This window comes from Dendrobates tinctorius, unplaced genomic scaffold, assembly GCF_039654945.1.
Source record: "Dendrobates tinctorius isolate UK_male_01 unplaced genomic scaffold, ASM3965494v1 ptg000074l, whole genome shotgun sequence".
NCBI classification, from domain to species: Eukaryota; Metazoa; Chordata; class Amphibia; order Anura; family Dendrobatidae; genus Dendrobates; species Dendrobates tinctorius.
Genome location: NW_027361742.1, coordinates 18086045 through 18107740, shown reverse-complemented (window position 1 = coordinate 18107740; position 21696 = coordinate 18086045). Strand labels below are relative to the sequence as shown.

The window sequence follows — 21696 nt, the reverse complement described above, 5'->3', positions numbered from 1 at the left end:
TTGCAACCCCCCTTCGAAATGTTATACTGGGATTCTTAGATAATCATTTTTTACAAAAGCAATCTTTTCTTAAAATGTGCCAATACGTCCTTAAAATCTGTCTTATTAGCACACTTCCCTGATTAAAAGTAGTAATGAAGTTGTATTCCCATCTTGTATTCTTTTCTGTAACATTTTTATTTCTGTTTACACACATTTGTTCAATATTTAGATCAGAAGACTGTTTATTCTCTGAGTTTTTTGTAGAGACAATTTCATAGGCTTCCGCTATAAGTGTTTTTTGATATTTTTTATCTAAAAATTTTTTAGTCAGAATTATGGATTATTCCACATAGTCTAAGATATCGTCTGTATTATTTTTATGGATTCGCAAGTATTGGCTGAACGGTATATTCTGCTTCCATTTAGAGTACTGTGCTCTCCGAAAATCCAAAAAACCATTAGAATCTGTTTTTTTTAAAAGCAGTTTTGGTTATAATTTTTTCGTCTGGCTGATTTCTAGATCCAAATAATGGATTTTTTCTATATTAACATTATGTGTGATTGAAATACCACAATTGTTTTTGTTGAGTTCCTCTACAAATGAAATTGCTTGTTTTTCAGTGTCCTTCCAAAAGATGATTAGGTCCTCTGTATAGCGCCTGTATAGCATGACATTTCACCTATAGTTACAATGATCTGTATACATCTTTTTATATATATATATATATATATATTGTAGGGATTCAACTCGCTCAGGAGCCACGGGAGTCAATCAGGAGGCACGTTCCTTTAAAAGTTCATAGGGTTTATTGCTTCATAACCCATAAAGCAGCACATAACACAATGAATAGCCTTTAGCTCAGGCAAAAGCAAGCATAAGTGTCCATGATTTCAGGCTCAGTCCTGGAGCCTCAGCAAAACGCAGGAGGCTTATCCCTCCTCACATACAGCCAATATACATAGATCTCCCCGGGTCAGCAGCCTCAGCATGTGGTCTTCAGAAGGTAGCACACCTTCTCCCACCTAGGCCTGCCGGGACCTTCCACATGGCCCAATCAGATCCATGCGCTCTCTCTCATGTGATCTACTCTGGTTACCTTATATGGTCCGTAGCCACGCCGACCGGGTCACATGGCTATGACCTCATCACAGGTCCTTCAAGCATTCACACACATATACTTTATTATGACACTCATAAGCACACCCCTTGGGTGGGTTTGTAGGTAACTGGCCCGCCCATCTCCCTAGTTACCTGGAGACTTCTCCCTGACATTTTAAAGCAGCACCTCAGCAGTATCACTGCTGATGAACACATAAGTCTCCATCTCAAAGCCACCCACTTTGAGATACATAACGGCCATTCCGTATTCTGCCATTCATCTTTTATCCTGGGACATCCACACAGCGCCCCCTAGTGGACACAGTGGTTACTACCCCACATACCTCCTTCCTCTGTTCAAACTTGTGGGGTTGAACACACAACATTATACCTGGGTCTCGCGACCGGGCACTCACTTCACCTTGCCCCACAGGTCGAGAGAACCGTCTCCATCTGTCATACGGCCTCGTTCCTACGTTAGACCTCCCCCGCCTCCAGTGGTCAGAATATTGGTCATTGGCTTTGACCCTCCTGTCACAGTCTGTCTGCGTCATCAGACACTGGTTAGTCACCATCCTTTCTCTATCTAAGCGTCTTGTAAGAAATGGTACCCCACCACATCTAAGTTTACTTTTCAGTGCATTAACCTCACAGTTCTTTGCATCTGCTGTCTCTGTAGCAACCTACAGTTCACACTGTAACCTACGGTGCAACGTATTGGCACGTTGAGCCTCTTTTTCTGCTGCTTCCACCTGGCGTTTCAACTGTTTCAGACGCACATCATTTCCCTCCGCCAGACCTTTGTACTGCTCAGAATTACGCCTTTCATCATCCATTTGCCTTAGTACAACCTTCAGTTTTTTCACTGTACGACGTACTTGTTTGCTAGCAGATTGTCACACTTTAATTTCTGCATCAAGCTTTTCCTCCAGTAGTGCAACCTTTGCTTCTAAGTCCTTATTATTGCTGACGGGCACTCTCATTCTTCTGAGCATTACTATGTTCTGTCTTCAGATTAGCATCCATCTGGTCAACCTGAAGTGTGGCCTTTCTCAGCTTGTCATTGGCTAATTCAACGCTGCCGTGTTCTTCCTCCACTTCTTCTTCAAGCTGAACAATGCGAGACTCTAACCGCCTCTTTTCTTCCAAAGCCAGAGCACCTTCACCTCTGTTGTTGGCAATCACATCAGCCAGTTCATCTCTTTCCTGCTGTGCTTGTCTTTTAGCACACTCTGCAGCATCAAGCTCCGTCTGCAAATGAATCACCCCTTCTTCCATACTTTTCAGTTTCTTTTTGTCTTCACACTGTTCCTCATTCAGGCCTGGCCGCTGTAAGTCTTCGTCCCACTTCTTCTCCTACAGAAGACCTCTTACCGTTTCTGTTAGTATGCCTACCTCTTCTCTGAGGGACTTATTCAGACCTTGCCACGATGCCAGGTGACCTTTGAGCTCGAAGACTTCTTTCTCTAGCTCATCCAGTCTGTGCTCCCTTTCTCTCTCAGAGCCACAGTCACCCCTAGAGTCTGAGTCACGCCGATCATCCGAGTCAACCGTCCAGTTACCCTCTGACCGTGTGTCCACTCCAGTCACCTCATCTCCCAGCTCACAATCTGTCTTGTCACGAGACGTCAGGTCCATCAGTTGGGCAGATGTACTTCTTTTCCCGGTCAGTTCTACCTCTGACCTGTCCACGTCAGGAGTCGTCACTGTCTCAGTGTTTGCTGGCCCCACAGTTGAAACGTCTCCATCGTCCGACCATACGTCATCAAACAAAAAAAAGTCTCGGCCCCTCTCAAAGGTATGCACTAAGTTTGGTGGCATACTACCACCTTGACACTTCCCCTTTGTCCTCTAAATCATAACACTGTCCACCGTGTAATTCACAATGACCCCATGGTCGCAGCGAACTCTGACGTTTTTCTCAGTCAGAGATAAAACGAGAGCATACCTGAGTCTCCTTCCTGGTGAAGCATCACGGTACACACCTGTGGCCCGTCATTATCTGGAAAATACATGCCGCACTCCTCAAAACTCATACAGACACACTGCGGTTCCCCAGACATACCCAGTGAGGCAACCAGTGCTGCCATTTCCTGAACCACCCCAATTTGGGTCGCCGCCCCCTCCTGAGACTCCACCCTTTTTGGGTTACCACCCCAATTTGGGTCACCGCCCCCTCTGGGACTCCACCCCTTTTGAGTTACCACCCCAATTTGGGTCACTGCCCCCTTCTGGGACTCCACCCCCTTTTGGGCCACCACCCCGATTTGAGCCACCGCTCCCTTTCGGGATTTCCCCATGTCCAATCTGCAGAACTTCTTATGCCACAGTTCACACAGTACAGTTTATGTCTTTTAACGATACCACACAAGTCCTTGCTGGCACCACCACAGCTCCTGCTGTCACCGATCACCGACACCACCGGTTGCTGTTCACACACAGTGACTGGTGTCCTCTTCCTAACCCTGCCGAGTTACCGCTAGCCACTTGTCACCTTCGTGACCCCACTGAGCAACAGCAAGCTACCTTGAAAAACTTTGTGACCCCGCCGAGTCACAGCAATACCTTCAGCTCTTTTAAAGAGGGCACACTTGTAACTTGTATATAGAGGCAAAACTATGTTCTTGCCATGAGTATCGATGTCTATTTTAATGTATCCTATTATTTTATTTGCTTTGGTGACAGATGCCTGGCATTGGTCACTAAGGGTTTGTGCACACGTTGTGGATTCCGCTGCGGCGTTTTTTTCCGCGCGGAACCGCAGGTAAAGTGACCTGCGGTTTTCCCGCGGTTTGGTCTGCGGTTTTGCCCAGCGGTTTCACACCTCTACTATGTTAAAGGTGTGAAACCGCTGCGGAAACCGCACAAACAATTGACTTGCTGCGGTTTGTAAACCGCAGCAAAACCACGCGGAAAAAAACGCACCGTCAGCACAGCGTTTTTGAAACCCCATAGGGTTTCATTGTACTGTACTTGGTCAGCGGAACTGCTGCGTTTCTGCAGGGGCAAGAATCCGCACCGTGTGCACACAGCCTTAAAGTGAGATTTGTGTTTTTCAGTGACGGTTTTGCTAGTTGGTACATAATTGTACATTTTCTTTCCTCAGTGCATAACCTTACATTTATCTATATTACACAGCAATTTCCATTTCTCAGCCCAAGCCTCCAGCTTGCATAAATCCCTCTGTAATATTAAATCTTCCTCTGTGTTGATTACCTTGAAGAGTTTAGTACTATCTGCAAATATTTAAATTTTACTCTGTATGTCCTCAAGATAGTCAATAACATGTTAAAAAGAAAATGGGACACTTCTGACCTCTGCGGAACTCCACTGTTAACTCTGACCAAATGAGTGTTTTCTGTTAATACCATAAAAGTTTTTCTTAGCTTTATTTTGCCTCCATAACACGCAAATGTACATGTGTATGAAGGCACAAGTCATGAGCATGACATGCATTAGTACTTTAATAAGTAACTTGAAATACAATGTATTTTTACTTTATATAATGAATATACAGATAAATTGTGACAAATTTCATTTCGCCTCTTCTTCTCTTTATTTTTTCATCCTTTCTTATTATGTTAAAAGTTATTAAAAGCATTGTTAAAAAATAAAAAACAAAAGTTTGAATAGACCCTATTTTTGAAAAACGAAAATAAAGAATTTAAAAAATAAATGCAATTTGTATCGCCTCATTTGCAAAAATCAGAACTATAAAAATATAAAATTGTTTAACCTGTATGGTAAATGATATAAAGAATAAAAAAAATCAAAGCTACAGAATTGCATATTTTGTCACTATGTTTCCTAACAAAATGCAATCAAAGTTACGGGTCTCAGAAAATGGAAATACCGCAGAATTTTTTTCATTGCTGAAAGAAAAAAAAATAGATATAAATTTGGCATTGATGCAATCATACTGAGCTGAGGAATCATGTTGCCACACAATATATGTAATAAAATCAAACCCCCCAAAATAGTATTTTTTTCACCTTATCAATACACTTAATAAAATGTATGGTGCCATTCAAAATTACAATTCGTCTCTTAAAATACAAGCTGTCATATGGCTATATTGGTGGAAGAAATAAAGTATGTATGTCTTACAGAGTCAAAAACAAAAGTGCAAACGTTTTAACATTTGCCAATGTAGAAAGGTAAGAAGTGGGAGAAGTTGTCATTCTAATATGGATCTGTATTTGCGAGAAGCTGACAGCAATGTTCATGATCTAATCTACCTTGTATATATATTTTCATGAAAATGGTGGCTCTAAGTTTAGCTCTCTCTTAATATCTTAATAGGCCAATTCTCATAATTTATGAACAGGTTGGAAACAATAAATCAGAACATGTAGCATGTCTCTCAATATTTCAAATTCGTATTGATTTTTTCCCGTGCCTACTTTGTCTTTCTCAAGATTCAACCATATCCAATGTCATTAAAACTCTGTCAAGCACAGGACTATTGTAAAATAAATTATTCTGGACATTGTAAATCAGAAAGTTCTTCTATGCACAGGTCCTTTCTGCCCTAATAACATTTGGCTGAGCTCTTCCGATAATATAGGGTGTTTTGATTGACATCCAGTACTTCATGTGTCCGATTTCTACAGCTTCCCTTCATGGTTAGCTAAACATGTCATATCATATTATAATTAGACAGAGTAAACGGAGCCACAGGCACACAAGGCGTAGCCATAGATGCCGTACTAGGTTATACTATGTCTTTGGGAATCTAATAGATTTTTGGTTACCTAATATAAGGAGTATCTTTCTACCTTATGCTTATGGCTTCATAGAAAAACAAATCTGTATTCCAAACATAATTTGCAAAAGAGAGAATTTCAAAGGCTCAGAAATATTTACACAGAAGTGCAGCCACTGTCTCTTAATGTGTACTCAGCTTCATTGTTCATTTTTTAATCTAATATAAAGAACAATATTGGGACATGAGGACTCATCATAAAGACAACACTATTTTTATTATTGATTTCTAAGGCACCATTAAATTCAGGGTGCTATACATGTGAAAAGGTTACATACTGTATATAATAAAATAAGCAAACTGACAAACTGGTACAGATTGGGAGAAGACCCTGACCTCACAAGCTTACAATCTACCTGGTAATGGGGAGAATTAAGCAAGGTGGAGGGTTGTAGCACATCCTGTTGTAGTGAGGTGGTGGCAGGGTTATTGTAGGCTGTAGGCTTCCTAAAGAAATTAGTTTTCAGCTTCCATTTGAAGATTTTAAATGTGGGAGACAATTGGACATGTTGAGCCACTCAATTCTGGAGTGTGGCAGATGTTCAGGAAAAATCTTAGAGCCAATTAGGTGAGGAGCATATAATGACTAAGGATAGAAGGAGGTCTTGTAAGGACCAGAGATTTCTTATGGGAATATACCAAGAGATTAGATTGGAGATCTATGGAGGAGACAGATTATGGATGGCTTCTATATCATTGTTAGTACGGTAATTCAAACTGGATTTGCTGGAAGCCAGTGAAGAAATTGTCAGAGGGCAGAGGAGTTACAAAGAAAGAGGTGGATTAATCAGATAGAGGAGTTGAGGACACTCTAGAGAGGTGCTGGAGAGTTAGCTGTATAGTCACAGAGGAAGATATTGCTATAGTTGATGTGGGAGATGATGAGGGTGTACACTAACTCTTTAGAATTCTGAAAATATTTTTAAATTGGATGAGGTACTGTAATGTTAGGTAAATGTCTAGTTAAGAGAGGTATGAGGATATATAGGAAAGGGCAATATCTACGATGCCAAGATATAAAAAAGGATCTGTAGTAGATGGTAGTGGTCAACTGTATCAAGGAAGGTCTAGAAGGAAAAGTACACAGTATTGTCTAGAAAAATATTCTGGATTGAGAGTCCTCAGTAGTTGATACCTTTTCTATTGACTTTGGTAGTTAGTAAGTCATCAGTAATTTTGGTTGTGGCAGTTTTAGTAGAATAGTGAGAGCGGAAGACAGATTTTAGGTTGTCAAAGAGTGTGTTGGATGAGAGGCATGAGGAAAATTCAATGTGAACGTGCTGTTCAAGGAGTTTTAAAATGAAAGGTGTTGTGAGCTCATTTTCGGGTTTGCCTCTGGCTTCTGGTGAGGATTATGGAGCTGGCTGTGCTGACAGAGGAGTAGAGAGTTCTCTATCTGAACTCCCTCTGTTGGTGAAGGGAGGTAATGAAGCTGATCTAAATGGCAGAGACCGGCCACCTGAGGAAGAGGACTGCGATTGGACATCAGGAGTTTCTGATTGGATTTAAGGCAGCCGACTCCCTAGTTTCTTGCTGGTGGTTTTTCCTGACTGTGGCTCCTGGTTTTCAGTTTGGTTCCTGCCTTCCTAAAGCTAAGTTTTCTCTGCTATTGTTCATATGAGTTTTTGTCTGGTTTACTTAGTTTTTGTGTTCAGCCAGCCCTGGCTGGGACTGGGCTGAATCCCCTTTTTGTCTCTGATCAGTTGATCTCTTTTGCTCTGTCTTCAGAATATACCTGAGTGCTGATATAGTGATTTGAAGTCTAGCTACTTCAGGGCCTTTTTCTGTCAGACGTGTTGGACATTTGTTTGGGCAGGGTTTTTTGCGTAATTGCAGACAGCAGCTTTTCTTTCCTGTCCTTTCTAGTTAGCTAGGGCCCCATCGTTTGCTCAGCCTATCTTTCTATCTGTGTCTGTGTTTACATCTTGTTTCACCGACAATACATGTTGGGGGCTGTCTATTGCTTTGGGGTCTGCTCTGGGGCAGTTTAGATTTTCCCTTTCTTTCTTTAGGCTTATTTAGTTCTCCGGCCGTGACAAGGCGTCTAGGACCACCATAGGCACGCTCCACGGTTACTGCTAGTTGTTGTGGATAGGATCAGGGATCTGCAATCCGCTAGTTACCAACCTCTCCAGTTTTCTGGGCTTAGCTTGCTTTTTGTTTTTTCCTCCTCGGTAACTCACTCATAACAGAAAGGGAATTGCAATCTGGGTCAAGGTTGGGCCAAGGGGTAGCTTCTTCAGGATTGGAATTATGGTTGTGCATTTAAAAGTGGATGAGAAAACCCCAAAGGTTAATGATAATTTGAATAGATGCATTAGGGCTGTGATAAGCATTGTAGTGAGGATGGTAAAGAGGTTGCATGGGTAGGGTCAAGTGCACAAGTGGGGAGGTGTAATTTGGAGAGAAAAGGAGTGTACATCTTTTTCAGTTATGATGGAAAAGAAGGTTGTAGGAGAAGGGCATGCATCTGTTATTGCAGAGAGGTTGTGGTGGTTGAACAATAAAGCTTAGTCTGATGTGGTCGATCTTGTTTCTTAAACGTGAGGTAAAGTCTTCTGCAGAAGGGAGGGAGGTTGCAGGGGGCATTGGTGAATGGATAAGGTACTGGAAAGTGGTACATAACTGATGTATGTTAAATAACTGAATGTGTTTAATAGAATCTGTTAACACTAAATTTCTGTCTTTTCTTTTTCCCAGGTTCAGCAATGGTGGATACAACTTTGAATATTCGTCCAGACTTAAAAGGTTTTCAATAGAAATGATTTTTCTAAGCAGTCAGTCTGGAGCTGACTGAATAAATATGGGATGTGCTTCGGCTAAGCATGTATCTACAGTACAAAATGATGATGATACCCAAAATGGCAAGAGTTACCAAAATGGGGATGCTTTCTGTGGTAAGAACACTAAGGCATTTTTATTCTCTTTGAGTACGAAGCAGGTGACATAAATCCAAATGATAATTAATTTATTGATAATAGTGATCATGAAATGTGATTGCTGGAGCACAAATGATATTTAGATGTCAAGAATTGCCAACATTTTTCAATAAAGATAATTGATTTGTATCCATCTGAATGGTCACCTTCCGGTAATACTACATTTTCCTGTTAGCGACCAATGCAGAAGAAATGTGTAGCCAGACAACAGAGTTTTGTTTGCATTCTTGCATTCTTGGAAGCTGTGGCTTCACTCATATTAACTTGATTGACTGATAAAAGAACACCTTAAAAATTACCGCATCGCAGTCACTGATTATCCAGTAATTATGGAGTGTGCTAGACAGCTTCCAGTACAAGTGTAATACCATGGCAGCCGGGGGGGTAGCTGCTGCGGTCGTCCCAGTACTCACTGTGCTGGAGGCTGTTTCATCACCCGTATGCTGTTCACTTTGGGGACCCAATTGACTGCAGACAGGGGCTGGAAACAACTTTAACAAATCAGCTTTATTCTCTTCAGGGCACAGCATCTCCACAATGGCTTTAAGACACTTCACTTGATAACACTAGTACATCTTCATCTACAGCAGTACGTCACTTCTTCCTTCACTTCACACATATGCACCACACAGACAAGCTGACACGTCACATGGAACACGGTAAACACGGAACACTTCCCTTCATCCAGAGCCCGACTTCAGCCCACGAAGGTACCTGACTTATCCGTTACAGCTCACCCCTTCACGGCACTGTTGCTCCTGTACGTGTCCTAGGTTCGCAGCTCACTAGACTCTCTACAAAGCCTCCGTACTCCAGCTGCTACTTCCACAGGGACTCTTATACAGATCTCCATGGCTTGCACTTCTCCAGACATGGGCTGGAATCAATAGACTAGCTTGGGTTGTCACTTCAGCTCTTCCTTGCTAGCTGACTTGACCGATGAGACTCCTTCTGTCTCTCTAACCTTACAGTCCCCAGTCTCTGACTGCAAGGCCTCCAGCACCACTACGTGCTGGCTACTGCTGTAGGCACTATGCTGTTCTTCACTTCTGTCCTGTTCACTTCTGTCCTGTTCAGCTACCCCCCCCCCCTCACGGAGGGAAAACTATCTCCTTTCCTCCTGTCTAGCCACTCCTCTAAGTTAACCCCTCAGCAGTCTTCTCAATAGTTGAGCTCAGTGCTCCCATCTAGTGGCCCTTTTCTAATATAACACCTAACTATTGTTTTGTGGACGCAAACACACACACACACACACACAACATACATACAACACACAGATAATACACATTAATTTTACTATTTACAGGGCGAGGCCCTTGACCTCCTTACATTAGCAAAGAACCTGTACACCAGTTTGGCATCACAGTAGCTGTTCTAGAGAGTCGAGAGGAGTCTGGATTGGTGGAGGCCTCAGCTTTCTCATGTAATGTTAGCACGTACTAATAGTTTCTTAGAATGCTGTCAGTCAAATACTCTCAACTACTTTATGTTCTAAATGAGGCTTTAATGTTCCTGCCAGGGCTGAATCAGGTTCAGATTGTCGCTAATTACAGCATAAGTGTGGTCAGCTTAGTGAGGCACATGCACCATCTAATTTCCAGGATGTATAGCAGGTACTTCTATAGTGTTCTGGAGACAGATCATTTCTATACAGCAAACCAGAAATCTGCAATCTGCAACGTGCACTATGCTGACAGTAGTGATAGATTGTGATTTCAGTGTACATTTTATACTTTTATTGCTAGAGCAGAACAGAAGTGAGTAGCAAAAAACCCCTAATAATTTTATGCATTGTAAGCAAGGTTGAGTGAAATGTTAAGGTTAATGTATTAATATTAGACCCTTTAAAATAACTGAAAACCCAAAAATGTTAATATATTATTTATCCAGTACTGTGCAGCATTTTTCCACATCTGGTTAAACCGTTTGCAAGGTAAGAATGCTTTCAAAACTAGTAGTGGTAGTAGTTTATATTTATCAATCACAAGGTGGATGAATGAAGGAGAAATCTAAATCAGTTCAATATTTCATGATCGCCCTTTGCATTCAACACGGCATCAAAGTATCAATATGCTTGCACAAAATATTTGAAGAAACTCTGCTGGGAGATTATTACAAACGTCTTGGAGAGCTGACCTCAGATCCTCTGTGGATGTCGCTTGTGCAAATCATTCTCTCTTCATGTAGTCACACACATTCTCTAAGATGTAGAGATCAAGGCTTTGTGGGGCCATATGCTTGTTCTTCTTTACGCTGAAGATAGTTCTTAAAGACCTTGCCTGTACGTTTGGAGTCCTTGTCCTGCCCTGCTGTAGAATAAATTTGGAGACAGTCAGACTCCTCCCTGGTGTTAGTACATGATGGGTGTCTGCCTGTATTTCTCAGCATTGAGGACACCATTAATCCTTATCTCCACCATGTTTCACTGCTGCTTGCAGACATTCATTATTGTACAATTCTCCAACCCTTTAGTGAACAAACTGTTACAGCCAATAATTTCAGACTTTGAATTATCAGTCCAGATCACCTGCTGACATTTATTTTTGCACCCAAGTTCGTATGTTTGTGTGCATAGTTGAGTCCCTTGGTCCTGTGGCTTTTGCCTGAAATTCTTCCAGGAAGACCGCTTCCTGCCGGAACTCTCTGAACATGTTGATGGGTGAAGCTGGGTCTTCCTATTGCTACCAGTTCTTAGCTGATGGCACTGCTGGACATCTAATTTTGAAGGGAAGTAAGCATGATGTGCCTTTGATCTGCCGCACTAAGTTTCTATGGCTGACCACTTTGTCTATGCTTCTCAACGTTCCTCATTTCTTCACACATCTTTAATGTGCTTAAACAGCACATCTTGAAATCTCAATCTCTTTTGAAATGTTTGCCTGGGAGAGACCTTGCTGATGCAGTATTTCACAATCACCGACCACTCTCTGCACATGTGACTTGGATGTGACTTTGCCTCTTACACTTACTCATCCACTCACCTATCACCGACAATGAGCTAGAACTAGAGTCCTAGTCCTCTTCCTCTCTGTAGAGGTAATTTGCATATTCAACTTCCCAGAGGAGCATGCATGGCGTTTAAGTCGCCTTACTCTGACATGCAAGGCCTGGCATGTCACTCTCCACAAGGAGAAACCTTACCCCTAAGATCCCAGTCTTAAGACTCTCACCTAGCCAAAACAGATCTCATACTTTGCTCTAATGAATGATAATAGCCGGAAACAGTGTCTGCAAATTGAGATTCTGGTTTGGCGTTTATCCTAATTCATGTGGCAATGATTGTTAAAGGGTCAATACTGACTTTTAGGATTGCTACATCCCATAGATGGCACTGCAATTCTAGTTCTCTTCCTCTCTGAAGAGCCAATTTTCATACTAGCACAATTGTCACCCAGCTTTTCCAAGCACCTATCGCACTCTGACTTCAATAAGGTAACACAGCTAGGCTATACTTTACCTCTTCAGGTTCATTGGTATGTTCTAGAGCAGCAAGGAACAAACTTACTACATTTTATATTTAATACATGAATAATAAGGTACAGTGATTAAAAAGTTACTGAAAGCTGAAATAACAAAAAACGCATGCACAAAAGCAAATCGAATAAAATAAGAAGGGATGAATGAAGAAAGCTCTTAGGATTAGATCAGAGAGGAATTCTTTGCAGAGGAGTCACTACAGAAATTTAGACAGATCTTCAATACACATTGTCTCTCGTGGGATCTTACCATGAGTTCCTCTAGATGAGCTGTTATAATGGTCTCATCCTCCATCCTTCTTCCGTGACCATCATCCTGGTCAGGTGAGAGGAGGATGACAAATTAGAATAATGTCATTTCTCCATCTTCTCTTGCATTCTATTAATGTCATATTTTTCCACATCAACCACTTAGTGGAGTAATATGACTGCTATATGTATAGGCATAATTTCACCATCCTAGGCGCACCAAACACAACTATGATATAGCCATAATTTGGGGTGATGTTGCATTTCTGTGGTTTCTTAAGGACAAAAATTCTAGCACTTGAACCCACAAAATTGATTATGTCCCCTGATCACAGATATCTGTGGATGGATTTGACATCGGGTTTTATAAGATGAGGCATGGAGTATATTGCATTTCTATTTGTGCCATGTGATGTTTGATTGGGAAACATGCCATCTGCCTTAGGTGCTTACAAAAATGCAAATGGAGGTAATTGACCCTATTTGATAACGAGGATGAGCACAGTCAAAATTTGCCTTTCCAGAAACTGACAGCTTCTCGCAAATTTAATTTATCTACACAAAGGAGAAGCTGCCAGTTGTCCATGGATATCAAATTTTGATTGAATTATGGGATTGAATCAATCTGTTACACAGTATAACTACCTTGTGCTCAATCTTTACTTGTGACATGCAACGGTCTTCTGCAAACTCACCTTTGAAGCAGAATTTGTCTATTCCTCACAAAGTTTTAAGCTTCCTACACAGTTGTTTCTGTTTCAGATAATTACAGTGTTTCAACCTTCATATGATCTTGATGATCATTGTCACATGTTTTGTGTCATTGGCTACTCATACACCTGACTATAATCCTGCAAAATCCATGACTTTGTCTTGAAAACACCATCAATTTTTCTAGGAACACATGTAAAAAGTGTTGTCACACCAAGTGTTGATTGGCTTAAGGCTTCTCTTTTGCTCATTCAGTGTGCATTTTGTTCATTGATAAAAATAAACTATTAACACTTTTTATGTTTGAAAGCATTCCTACTTTGCAGCATTTCTTTCACATTTTCCTAAAACATTTTCACAGTACTAGATATATAAATACTATTAGTATTTCTTTTTAGAGCACAATTGAGTCCATGGTGCTGTACATGCGAAAGTGAAAAAGGCTTACGTACAAAATACAATATAAATTACAATGAACAAGCTAACAATGACAGATGGGAGAGGGTCCTGCCCTTCCAGGCTTACAGTTTACAGTATAATGGGGAAATAGACAGTAGGTTGGGGGGTTGCTGTGGCTCTGGTGGTGGTGAGGTGGCAACGGGTTCATTGCAGTCTATAAGCTTTTCAAGTTCTGATGAATGATACAACACGGCACTTTCAGTGGGTTGGGTGTTCAAGTAGCGCTTTCTTTATGCAACAGTGGATATTACACTATTCCCTAAGCGCTAACTAAAGCAGTGTTCCTGAGCATTTCTGGATTGCTGTCATCATTAAAAAAAATCATCTTTTAAATCATAGATGAGTGCCAAGTTTTATGTTTACTGGGTTTTCAAGTTCAGTCTGAAAGTTTCCAACTGTGGTGGATAATTGGACGTGTTGGGGCACAGAATTCCAGAGGATGGGGAGGTTACCTGGGAAGTCTTGGAGAAGTGTGTAACACATAAGTCTGGAGGAGAGAAGAGGATCTTGGGAAGACCGGAGATTACGTGTGGGAAGGCATCAGGAGATTAGTTCAGAGATGTGGAAGAGACAAATTACAGAGGGCAATGCTTGTAGTGTGAACTGGATACATTGGGAACTTGGTAGACAATGAAGGGATTTGCAGAGGGGAAAAGCGGAGGAGTAGCAATGAGAGAGGTGAATCGGATAACACTATGCCGACACTTTGACCAAAATCTATTCAGAGTTTGATCAGAGTGTTATTTGCATAATCATCTCGATTCACTTGGATGAGAGAATCTACGGCCGTCTGCACCTGCCCTTAACATCATCACAAAAATTGTGAGGTGGGAGCTTCTTGGCGTAGGTTTCTATGGCAGAGCTGCTGCATGCAAGTCTTAAATCGCCAATGCCAGGTGTCAGATGGAGTGGTGTAACTGTAAGGAAGGTGACCTGACGGGGGGACTGAGGAGAGAGAACGTCAGGGGGGTGGTCCTGACAGGAAGAACCGCAGAAGGGACGAGGCACTGGGTGTGAGACACCGTATTTGACACAACGACTGATCAGTGGAAGCGCTGTTGGTGTACGGGCCTAAGGCGGCCACAGTGACGGACCTGTCAGGAGCGTCGACGAGTGAGGAGGGGACGGTACGTGCATGTACGTCCCTGGTGCTAAGGTACGGTGTGTAAAGCGGGCCTAGAAATGGAGGCCCAGGAAAGTGAAGTGAATTGAAGTGCGGTGTACTTCAGAGGCTGTCAGGCGGACGGCAAGTGAGAAATAAACTTGGACTTGTTGCACCCAGAATCTGCCTCCATCGTGTCTCTGTTTTTATCTCTGCGCGGTAAGAAGAGGGACCACCCCCCCAGCCTGGCCCACCGACCCTACATTTGGCGTAGTCGGCAGGATCGCCGCCGCTAATACCTCATCTTCTGCGGCAGACCTGCCTCAAAGAATGGAAAAGGACTTGGACTACTCTGTTTGGATTACAATTACCTGTGGATTACAAATTACCTACCTGTGGAATACAAATGGGGAGCGCTGTGGCGGATCTGTGTGGCCAGCAGAGGATCCGGGGCGGTACCAGGTACTGTGCAGTATGGCGGTGTTGCTTCAGCACAGAGGAGAGGTCCGGGTGTTTGCAGTTGATCAGAATGGACTGGGACCCCCTCCAACGTACCCCAAAAGGAAGCAGTATGTGCCTGGAGATCGACGCTTCCATTTATTGGACCCTGACAGGTGGGTGGAGAGGCCTGCCGACACCCCACCTCATAGAGAGAGTGGCACAGAAGAAAAACTTGGCTGCGGCTGTCTGATGCCATTCGAGTGCTGCCCAACGGACAGTATGAGACGCTGCGGGTGTCGGGGCATCGGCCGCCTAGAGTGGCAATGGCGGCAGGAGATGGAGCTGCACCAGAAGTCATCTGTAGAACCACGGGCAGGCAGCGGGATGCTGAGCTGGGGAGCGGAGCCTGAGCGGAGTCAGCGAGAACGGCCGCCACCAATACCAGCAGAGGACTTCTCAGCGGAGCCCCCGAGTCCGGAGGGAAGGCCCGCAGGACAGTGGAGCAAGGAATGGAGGCTGCGGGGGAAACCGCGTGATGATGGGACGGAGGCCGCAGCGCCGGGGAAGGTGAGAGTACCCCCGGCCCTACCAGAGCCTCCGCAAGCGGCCCCCACCATTCTGTCACAGCACGTGGCCCCCTGCGCACCCGAAGGCCTAGTTACATCGGGCACTGTGGTGTATGCAGAACTGAGCGAGGCTCCCAATCATGTCCCCGAACTACCCCGCCCAGAGTCACTAGTGCAGAGCTCACCCAAAGAAGACGCTGCTGCGCTTCCCCTGCTAATAGCAGCTGCATCGTTGAAATCCGCCGTTACTCCGGCTCCGTTGGAAGTAGTGGATGCGGCCTGTCCTGAGGCCGCGGTTATGCCGCTGCTGGAGTCGGCTGCGGCCGACTTAGCGGGCCCTGTGATTCCAGCCCCCCGAGGACCCGGTTGTCCCCATTTGCCACCTGACCCCAGCGGCTGCTGGGCCGCAGAAATCTTCGGCCGTTTCTGTCTTGTGGTCTTTTTCAGTGGAGTCCCGCCCACCGGATTCCAGGGCCCGTGCTGTTCCCTCCGTGTGGGTAGCGGAGGTGATCAGGAAGAAGGCCCGGGAGCAGGAAGTGTGGAACCTGCTCCACACTCAAGGAGAGGCCGTCATGGAAAAGAAGAGGACTTGAATGGACACCCTCAGTATCCCCGGGGGCTCCACGGCTGTGGGGTCCCTCACTACTAGCCACTGCGTAGTGAAGTAGACTGTCGAGAGTTCGGTGCACTGTAGTGTAGGTTCTGAAGAACAGTTCTAGTTTTAAAAAAAAATGTTTTATGTGTTGAGTTTGTTTTTAGTATGTTCCTCTTACAGGATGTTATTTGCTGATTTGAAACTTGACAGAACGGGGATACGGAGAAGTGGAGGAGTGTTCATGTCCAAGGAAGGGGGGAGAAAGAAGACATGCAATGTTATATTATATGTTGGTTTTAGAAGCAAAAGAAAACGAAAAAAAATATAAAAATGGGTACTTGTGCTATTATAAAGTTGTTTAATGTATAATATGCCAAAGTAAAATGCAACAGGTCCGGGTAAGGGAAGGTCTGCGGGACCAAAGGAAAGTGTGAGATCCGGTAGGGATCTAAGAGTTGAGGAGGTCTGGGAGACCGGGACGCCGACCATGACATGTTATTGAAAGAAAGGAAAATGAGTTGGAAGACGTGAGGAAGACAGCCGTCCTAGGTCAGGTCCCCAACACCACGGACACCCCTGAAGGAGGAAGGCGGGCGCTGGTAATGATCTGGAAGGTAAGAGACCTCGATCATGGCATACCGAATAGTGGAAGGTGACAGTAGGGGAGAGTAGGGGAAAGATACACGCCGTATAGAGAATACGGGTGTACCTAGCCCAATTTGAAAGACGTTGTCATGTGGCGTGCGCGTTGGTGAGTAGCAGTAGGCTGCTCAGAGCATAGTGCTCCCAGTATGGTTCTGCCCCCGCAGATAGTGGGTTTGGCTCAACAGCTGGTCCGACAAAAGAATGTAGGTGTAGTTTCAGAACGACGAAGGCAGGGATGACTATTGTCGAGGACAACAATGGACAAAGGAAGGGGGAGTGTAAGGAAGGTGACCTGACGGACGGACGGACGGACTAGTCAGAGTGAAGAAGGAAAGGTTTGCACAGTGTAGGTAGGTGTCAGTTATTACACTGGGGAAACAGCTAGGAAAGTGTAGTGGACATGCAGTACCTTGGGTTGACCATTAGATGGCAGGGAGGAGTGTGAGCAAAGGACTTGACAACAGCTTAGGGCTTTAGAAACCATTGGTCATGGGGGGCGTGGTGACAGTTTCAAGGAACCGGGTTGGTTATAAATACTGAGGGAGGGTTCCAGAAGGTTCCAGTCCCCAGGGGGGAGCTCCAGTGACAGGAGGACTGCGACAGTCTGTGCGCTGTGAGGAGAATCCAGACCAGGGGGACTGAGGAGAGAGAACGTCAGGGGGGTGGTCCTGACAGGAAGAACCGCAGAAGGGACGAGGCACTGGGTGTGAGACACCGTATTTGACACAACGACTGATCAGTGGAAGCGCTGTTGGTGTACGGGCCTAAGGCGGCCACAGTGACGGACCTGTCAGGAGCGTCGACGAGTGAGGAGGGGACGGTACGTGCATGTACGTCCCTGGTGCTAAGGTACGGTGTGTAAAGCGGGCCTAGAAACGGAGGCCCAGGAAAGTGAAGTGAATTGAAGTGCGGTGTACTTCAGAGGCTGTCAGGCGGACGGCAAGTGAGAAATAAACTTGGACTTGTTGCACCCAGAATCTGCCTCCATCGTGTCTCTGTTTTTATCTCTGCGCGGTAAGAAGAGGGACCACCCCCCCAGCCCGGCCCACCGACCCTACATAACGCACACCATAATTTGACTCTGGAGTAGTGGCAACTTTCCTGTGGTGTGATGAATCTTTCTTTTCTATCTGGCAGTTTGAAAATCAAGCCTAGGTTTGTAGAATGCCCAGAAGAATGGAAGCTGTTATAGGTGCAGAGGGACCAACTTGATATTAATACTTGTGAATTTAGAATGAGGTGTCATAAAATTGCCTATATTTTGTCCATATAGTGTATGTATGTGTATAAAAAAATACATATTGTAGTGTTTCAGCTCTCTGGTAGCCACTTGAATATGCACATGCACAGGGTTTTTATATCAAAACAGCATAAGATTTGTTGTCCATCAGAAACTTTCTTGCTCCAAAATGGAAAACAGCCTTCCTTCGGTACAAATGCATAACGTAAGTAGCAGCCTCTCCAATCTCAGTATTCCAGGCAGAATTAGTCAAAGAAGTATTAAAAATGTTCACCAGACAAACACACTTCTGTTCTGCTCCAGTGCAACTCCACCCTGATGAGCTGACCCAGCTACTGTTATTGGGCCTGTAAGCTCCGGCTGGATTATGGGAATGACCTTTCCCACCCAGACTCTTTTAGTTACTCCTAAATGCTGGATCCAAAATCCAATCAGATTAAAACTCTCTCAGTAACCTAGTGTTATTGGTACAGACTTTACAGAATCAAACCTCAGTAACACATATTTGCCAACCAGGACCTTACCTCCTGCTTTCTTACAATAAATACGTATACATATTTATTTGTGTATCACGTCCTCTGTTTGTTTTGCTGTTGATATGTAACGGGGGCCAGGGTGGTAGTCATGGCGAGGGGCTGCTGTTCCGGCATACCCTGGCACCCTGATGCATTAACAAAGTGTCCCTTCTCTGGTGTGATATGTGTGCAGTGCGTTTCACTCACTTGTGGGTCAGAGTTCTCCTCAGATACCAGGGTCTTGGTCTTCTGCAGCAACACACAATAATCCAAGTTCAACTTTAACTAGACAACTTTACTCAGCTAGTCCAATTTAGATACAGACACCGCACAGCAATCTTCAATCAGGATGGACATTTCTGTCCCTAGTTCCTCATGTCAACCACTTGTTTCCGTACCATATCCTCCGATACCGCAGCTCCCTGAGTAGCCAGACTAGCTTGTTCCTGGTGCTTCCCATCCATTTTCCCCATCCTAAGGGAAAGTAAAGGATCCCGCTGCCAATCCTTGTCAGACCATAAATCGCAGACATCACGGAAGTTTCCCATGAGCCTAGCCACTGTTTCTCTCATGCTACCAAAATCTGCTCATTGCCGTGTGTCTGTCCACCCATATTGCCAGGATTGATGAGCCTCAGTCATGACACAGCTTTTGTCCACAACCTCACTGTTCTTCCTAAATCACACTAACTACCTCAGCACAAACTTTCCTCACCCTTTCACTAGCTCCTCCCACTAGCTAACATCCTATTGGTTTAGCTATTTCCTATCTTAATTCAATCTATATTCCTACTCTAAAGTGCCCCCCACTGCTCTAAGGCTAGGTTCACATTAGCGTTTGAGTCCACTGCATATCATCCGCATGCACAAATGCATGCAAAAACGCATGCAAAACACATGTTTACGCAGTGTTTTTATCCGCATCATCTTACGCATGATGGAAAAAAATGCTGCGTATGCATGCGTTTGTATAAGTTTTTGCATGCGTTTGCGTTGTTTATGCGTCTCAAGAAATTTCTATATAAAGACACACTGCACAGATGAAATCCTTGTCTTTTGCTGCTGTGTCCAGCTTCAAGATGGATCTTAGCATGGAGAGCTTCCTTGTTCATCTTGATTTGTCATTGAAATTGGCTCTTGCCTTTGCTTTTGCTTGTAAAGAAGAAAGAAGAAGAGAAAGACGTTGAAGACATCATCGTTGCTATTGGCAACATCCCATCGTTGAAGTCCGAGAGAGCCGTGGGGCCTACCATTCCTTGTAGAAATAGAAAGAAATAGCCAGCTCACCAGAGATCAAGCGCAGAAACTCGGAGCTCCGTGCGGACCAACGTCATAGACCATAGAAGGAAAGTTCTGCTCCAGCTGATATTAAAATCTTCTTTAATGAAAAACCATTAAAACATACAATGGTGAAGACTCTCCATGTAACCACACCACAACAGAGATGACAGGCTACGCGTTTCGACCAGACGGTCTTTGTCAAAGACCGTCTGGTTGAAACGCGTAGCCTGTCATCTCTGTTGTGGTGTGGTTACATGGAGAGTCTTCACCATTGTATGTTTTAATGGTTTTTCATTAAAGAAGATTTTAATAGCAGCTGGAGCAGAACTTTCCTTCTATATACTACCATTCCTTGTACACTGAGCTGCGTGAAAACCTGGAGTTTTTTGAATACACAAGAATGTCGGAACAGAGCTTCAATGACTTGCTTCTATGTGTCCGAGGATCCATCACCAAGCAGGGCACACAACTACGTTGAACAATTCCTGCTGAGGAACGTCTGTTAGTGACCCTGAGGTACATTATTTTGAAAAACAAACACGCCGTTATTATTATTGTTATAAAAGCCATGTCCTTAAATTTTTTTTCCATTTTCTGTTCGGCAGATTCCTGGCTACAGGAGAGACCTTATCATCTCTACATTTTCAATTCCGGATTGGAGTGTCCATGCTTTCTGGGATTGTTGGAGACACCTGCCGTGCTTTATGTGACGTTCTGCATGAGGAATTCCTTCCCCATCCCACAACTGAACTCTGGCTGGAAAATGCTGCAAAATTCCAGGACATTTGTAATTTTCCTAACTGCTTGGGGCTGTGGATGGCAAACACATTCGGATTAAGAAACCTGCTGGAAGTGGATCCGAGTATTTCAATTACAAACAATACTTTTCCATTGTTCTCATGGCGATTGCAAATGTTGACTGTCGCTTTATCGCAGTGGACAATGGCTCATTTGGACGAGAAAATGACTCAGACTTTCAAAAACTCTGACATGGGCCAATGTTTGTATGGGAATAATTTCAATTTTCCACAGCCACGGCCTCTTCCAAACACTGAAGGACTGCCAATGCTGTTTGTTGTGGTTGGGGATGAGGCGTTTCAACTGCGTGCCAACCTCATAAAACCATACTCAAGTCGGGACTTCAATCACACCAAAAGGATTTTCAACTACCAACTGACAAGGGCACGAAGAACTGTGGAGTGTGCTTTTGGATTGCTGGTATCTAAATGGCACATTTTGGGAACAGCCATCAATCTGAAAATTGAGACAATTGTTGAGGTTGTGAAAGCGTGTGTTGTTCTGCACAATTATAACCTGACAAAAGAGCGACCCAACTTAGAACTTGAGGAACCTGTTAATACCACATTGCAGGATTACCAAGATCACCCTCTGAGGACAACAGTGGAAGTTGCCCAAATGAGGGATTAATTTGCTACCTACTTTGTTTAGGATATTGGACTTGTGGCATGGCAAGACGAAATTGCTTAAGCGAAGTTAAATGGACCTGTATTGTTATGTACTTGTAATATTTGCTGATTTTAATACTAACACCTTGCCTGTAAGGCCGGTTTCACACTAGCGCATTTTCAGCGCGCGCACGGCCGGGGGTAGCTCCGCCCCCGATCCGGCTCT

The 21696-nt window shown here is 43.9% G+C and overlaps 1 protein-coding gene across 2 annotated transcripts in view; it reads left to right on the top strand.

Moving 5' to 3' along the window:
* The window catches only part of CUNH1orf21 (chromosome unknown C1orf21 homolog), a 194998-nt gene that overhangs the window by 127678 nt on the left and 45624 nt on the right, over positions 1 to 21696 (top strand). For both annotated transcript variants that reach the window (XM_073582905.1, XM_073582906.1), the window contains exon 2: positions 8547 to 8743. In XM_073582905.1, the coding sequence (XP_073439006.1) occupies positions 8650 to 8743 (94 nt within the window). In that variant the 5' untranslated portion in view covers positions 8547 to 8649. The remainder of the gene's footprint in view (positions 1 to 8546; positions 8744 to 21696) is intronic.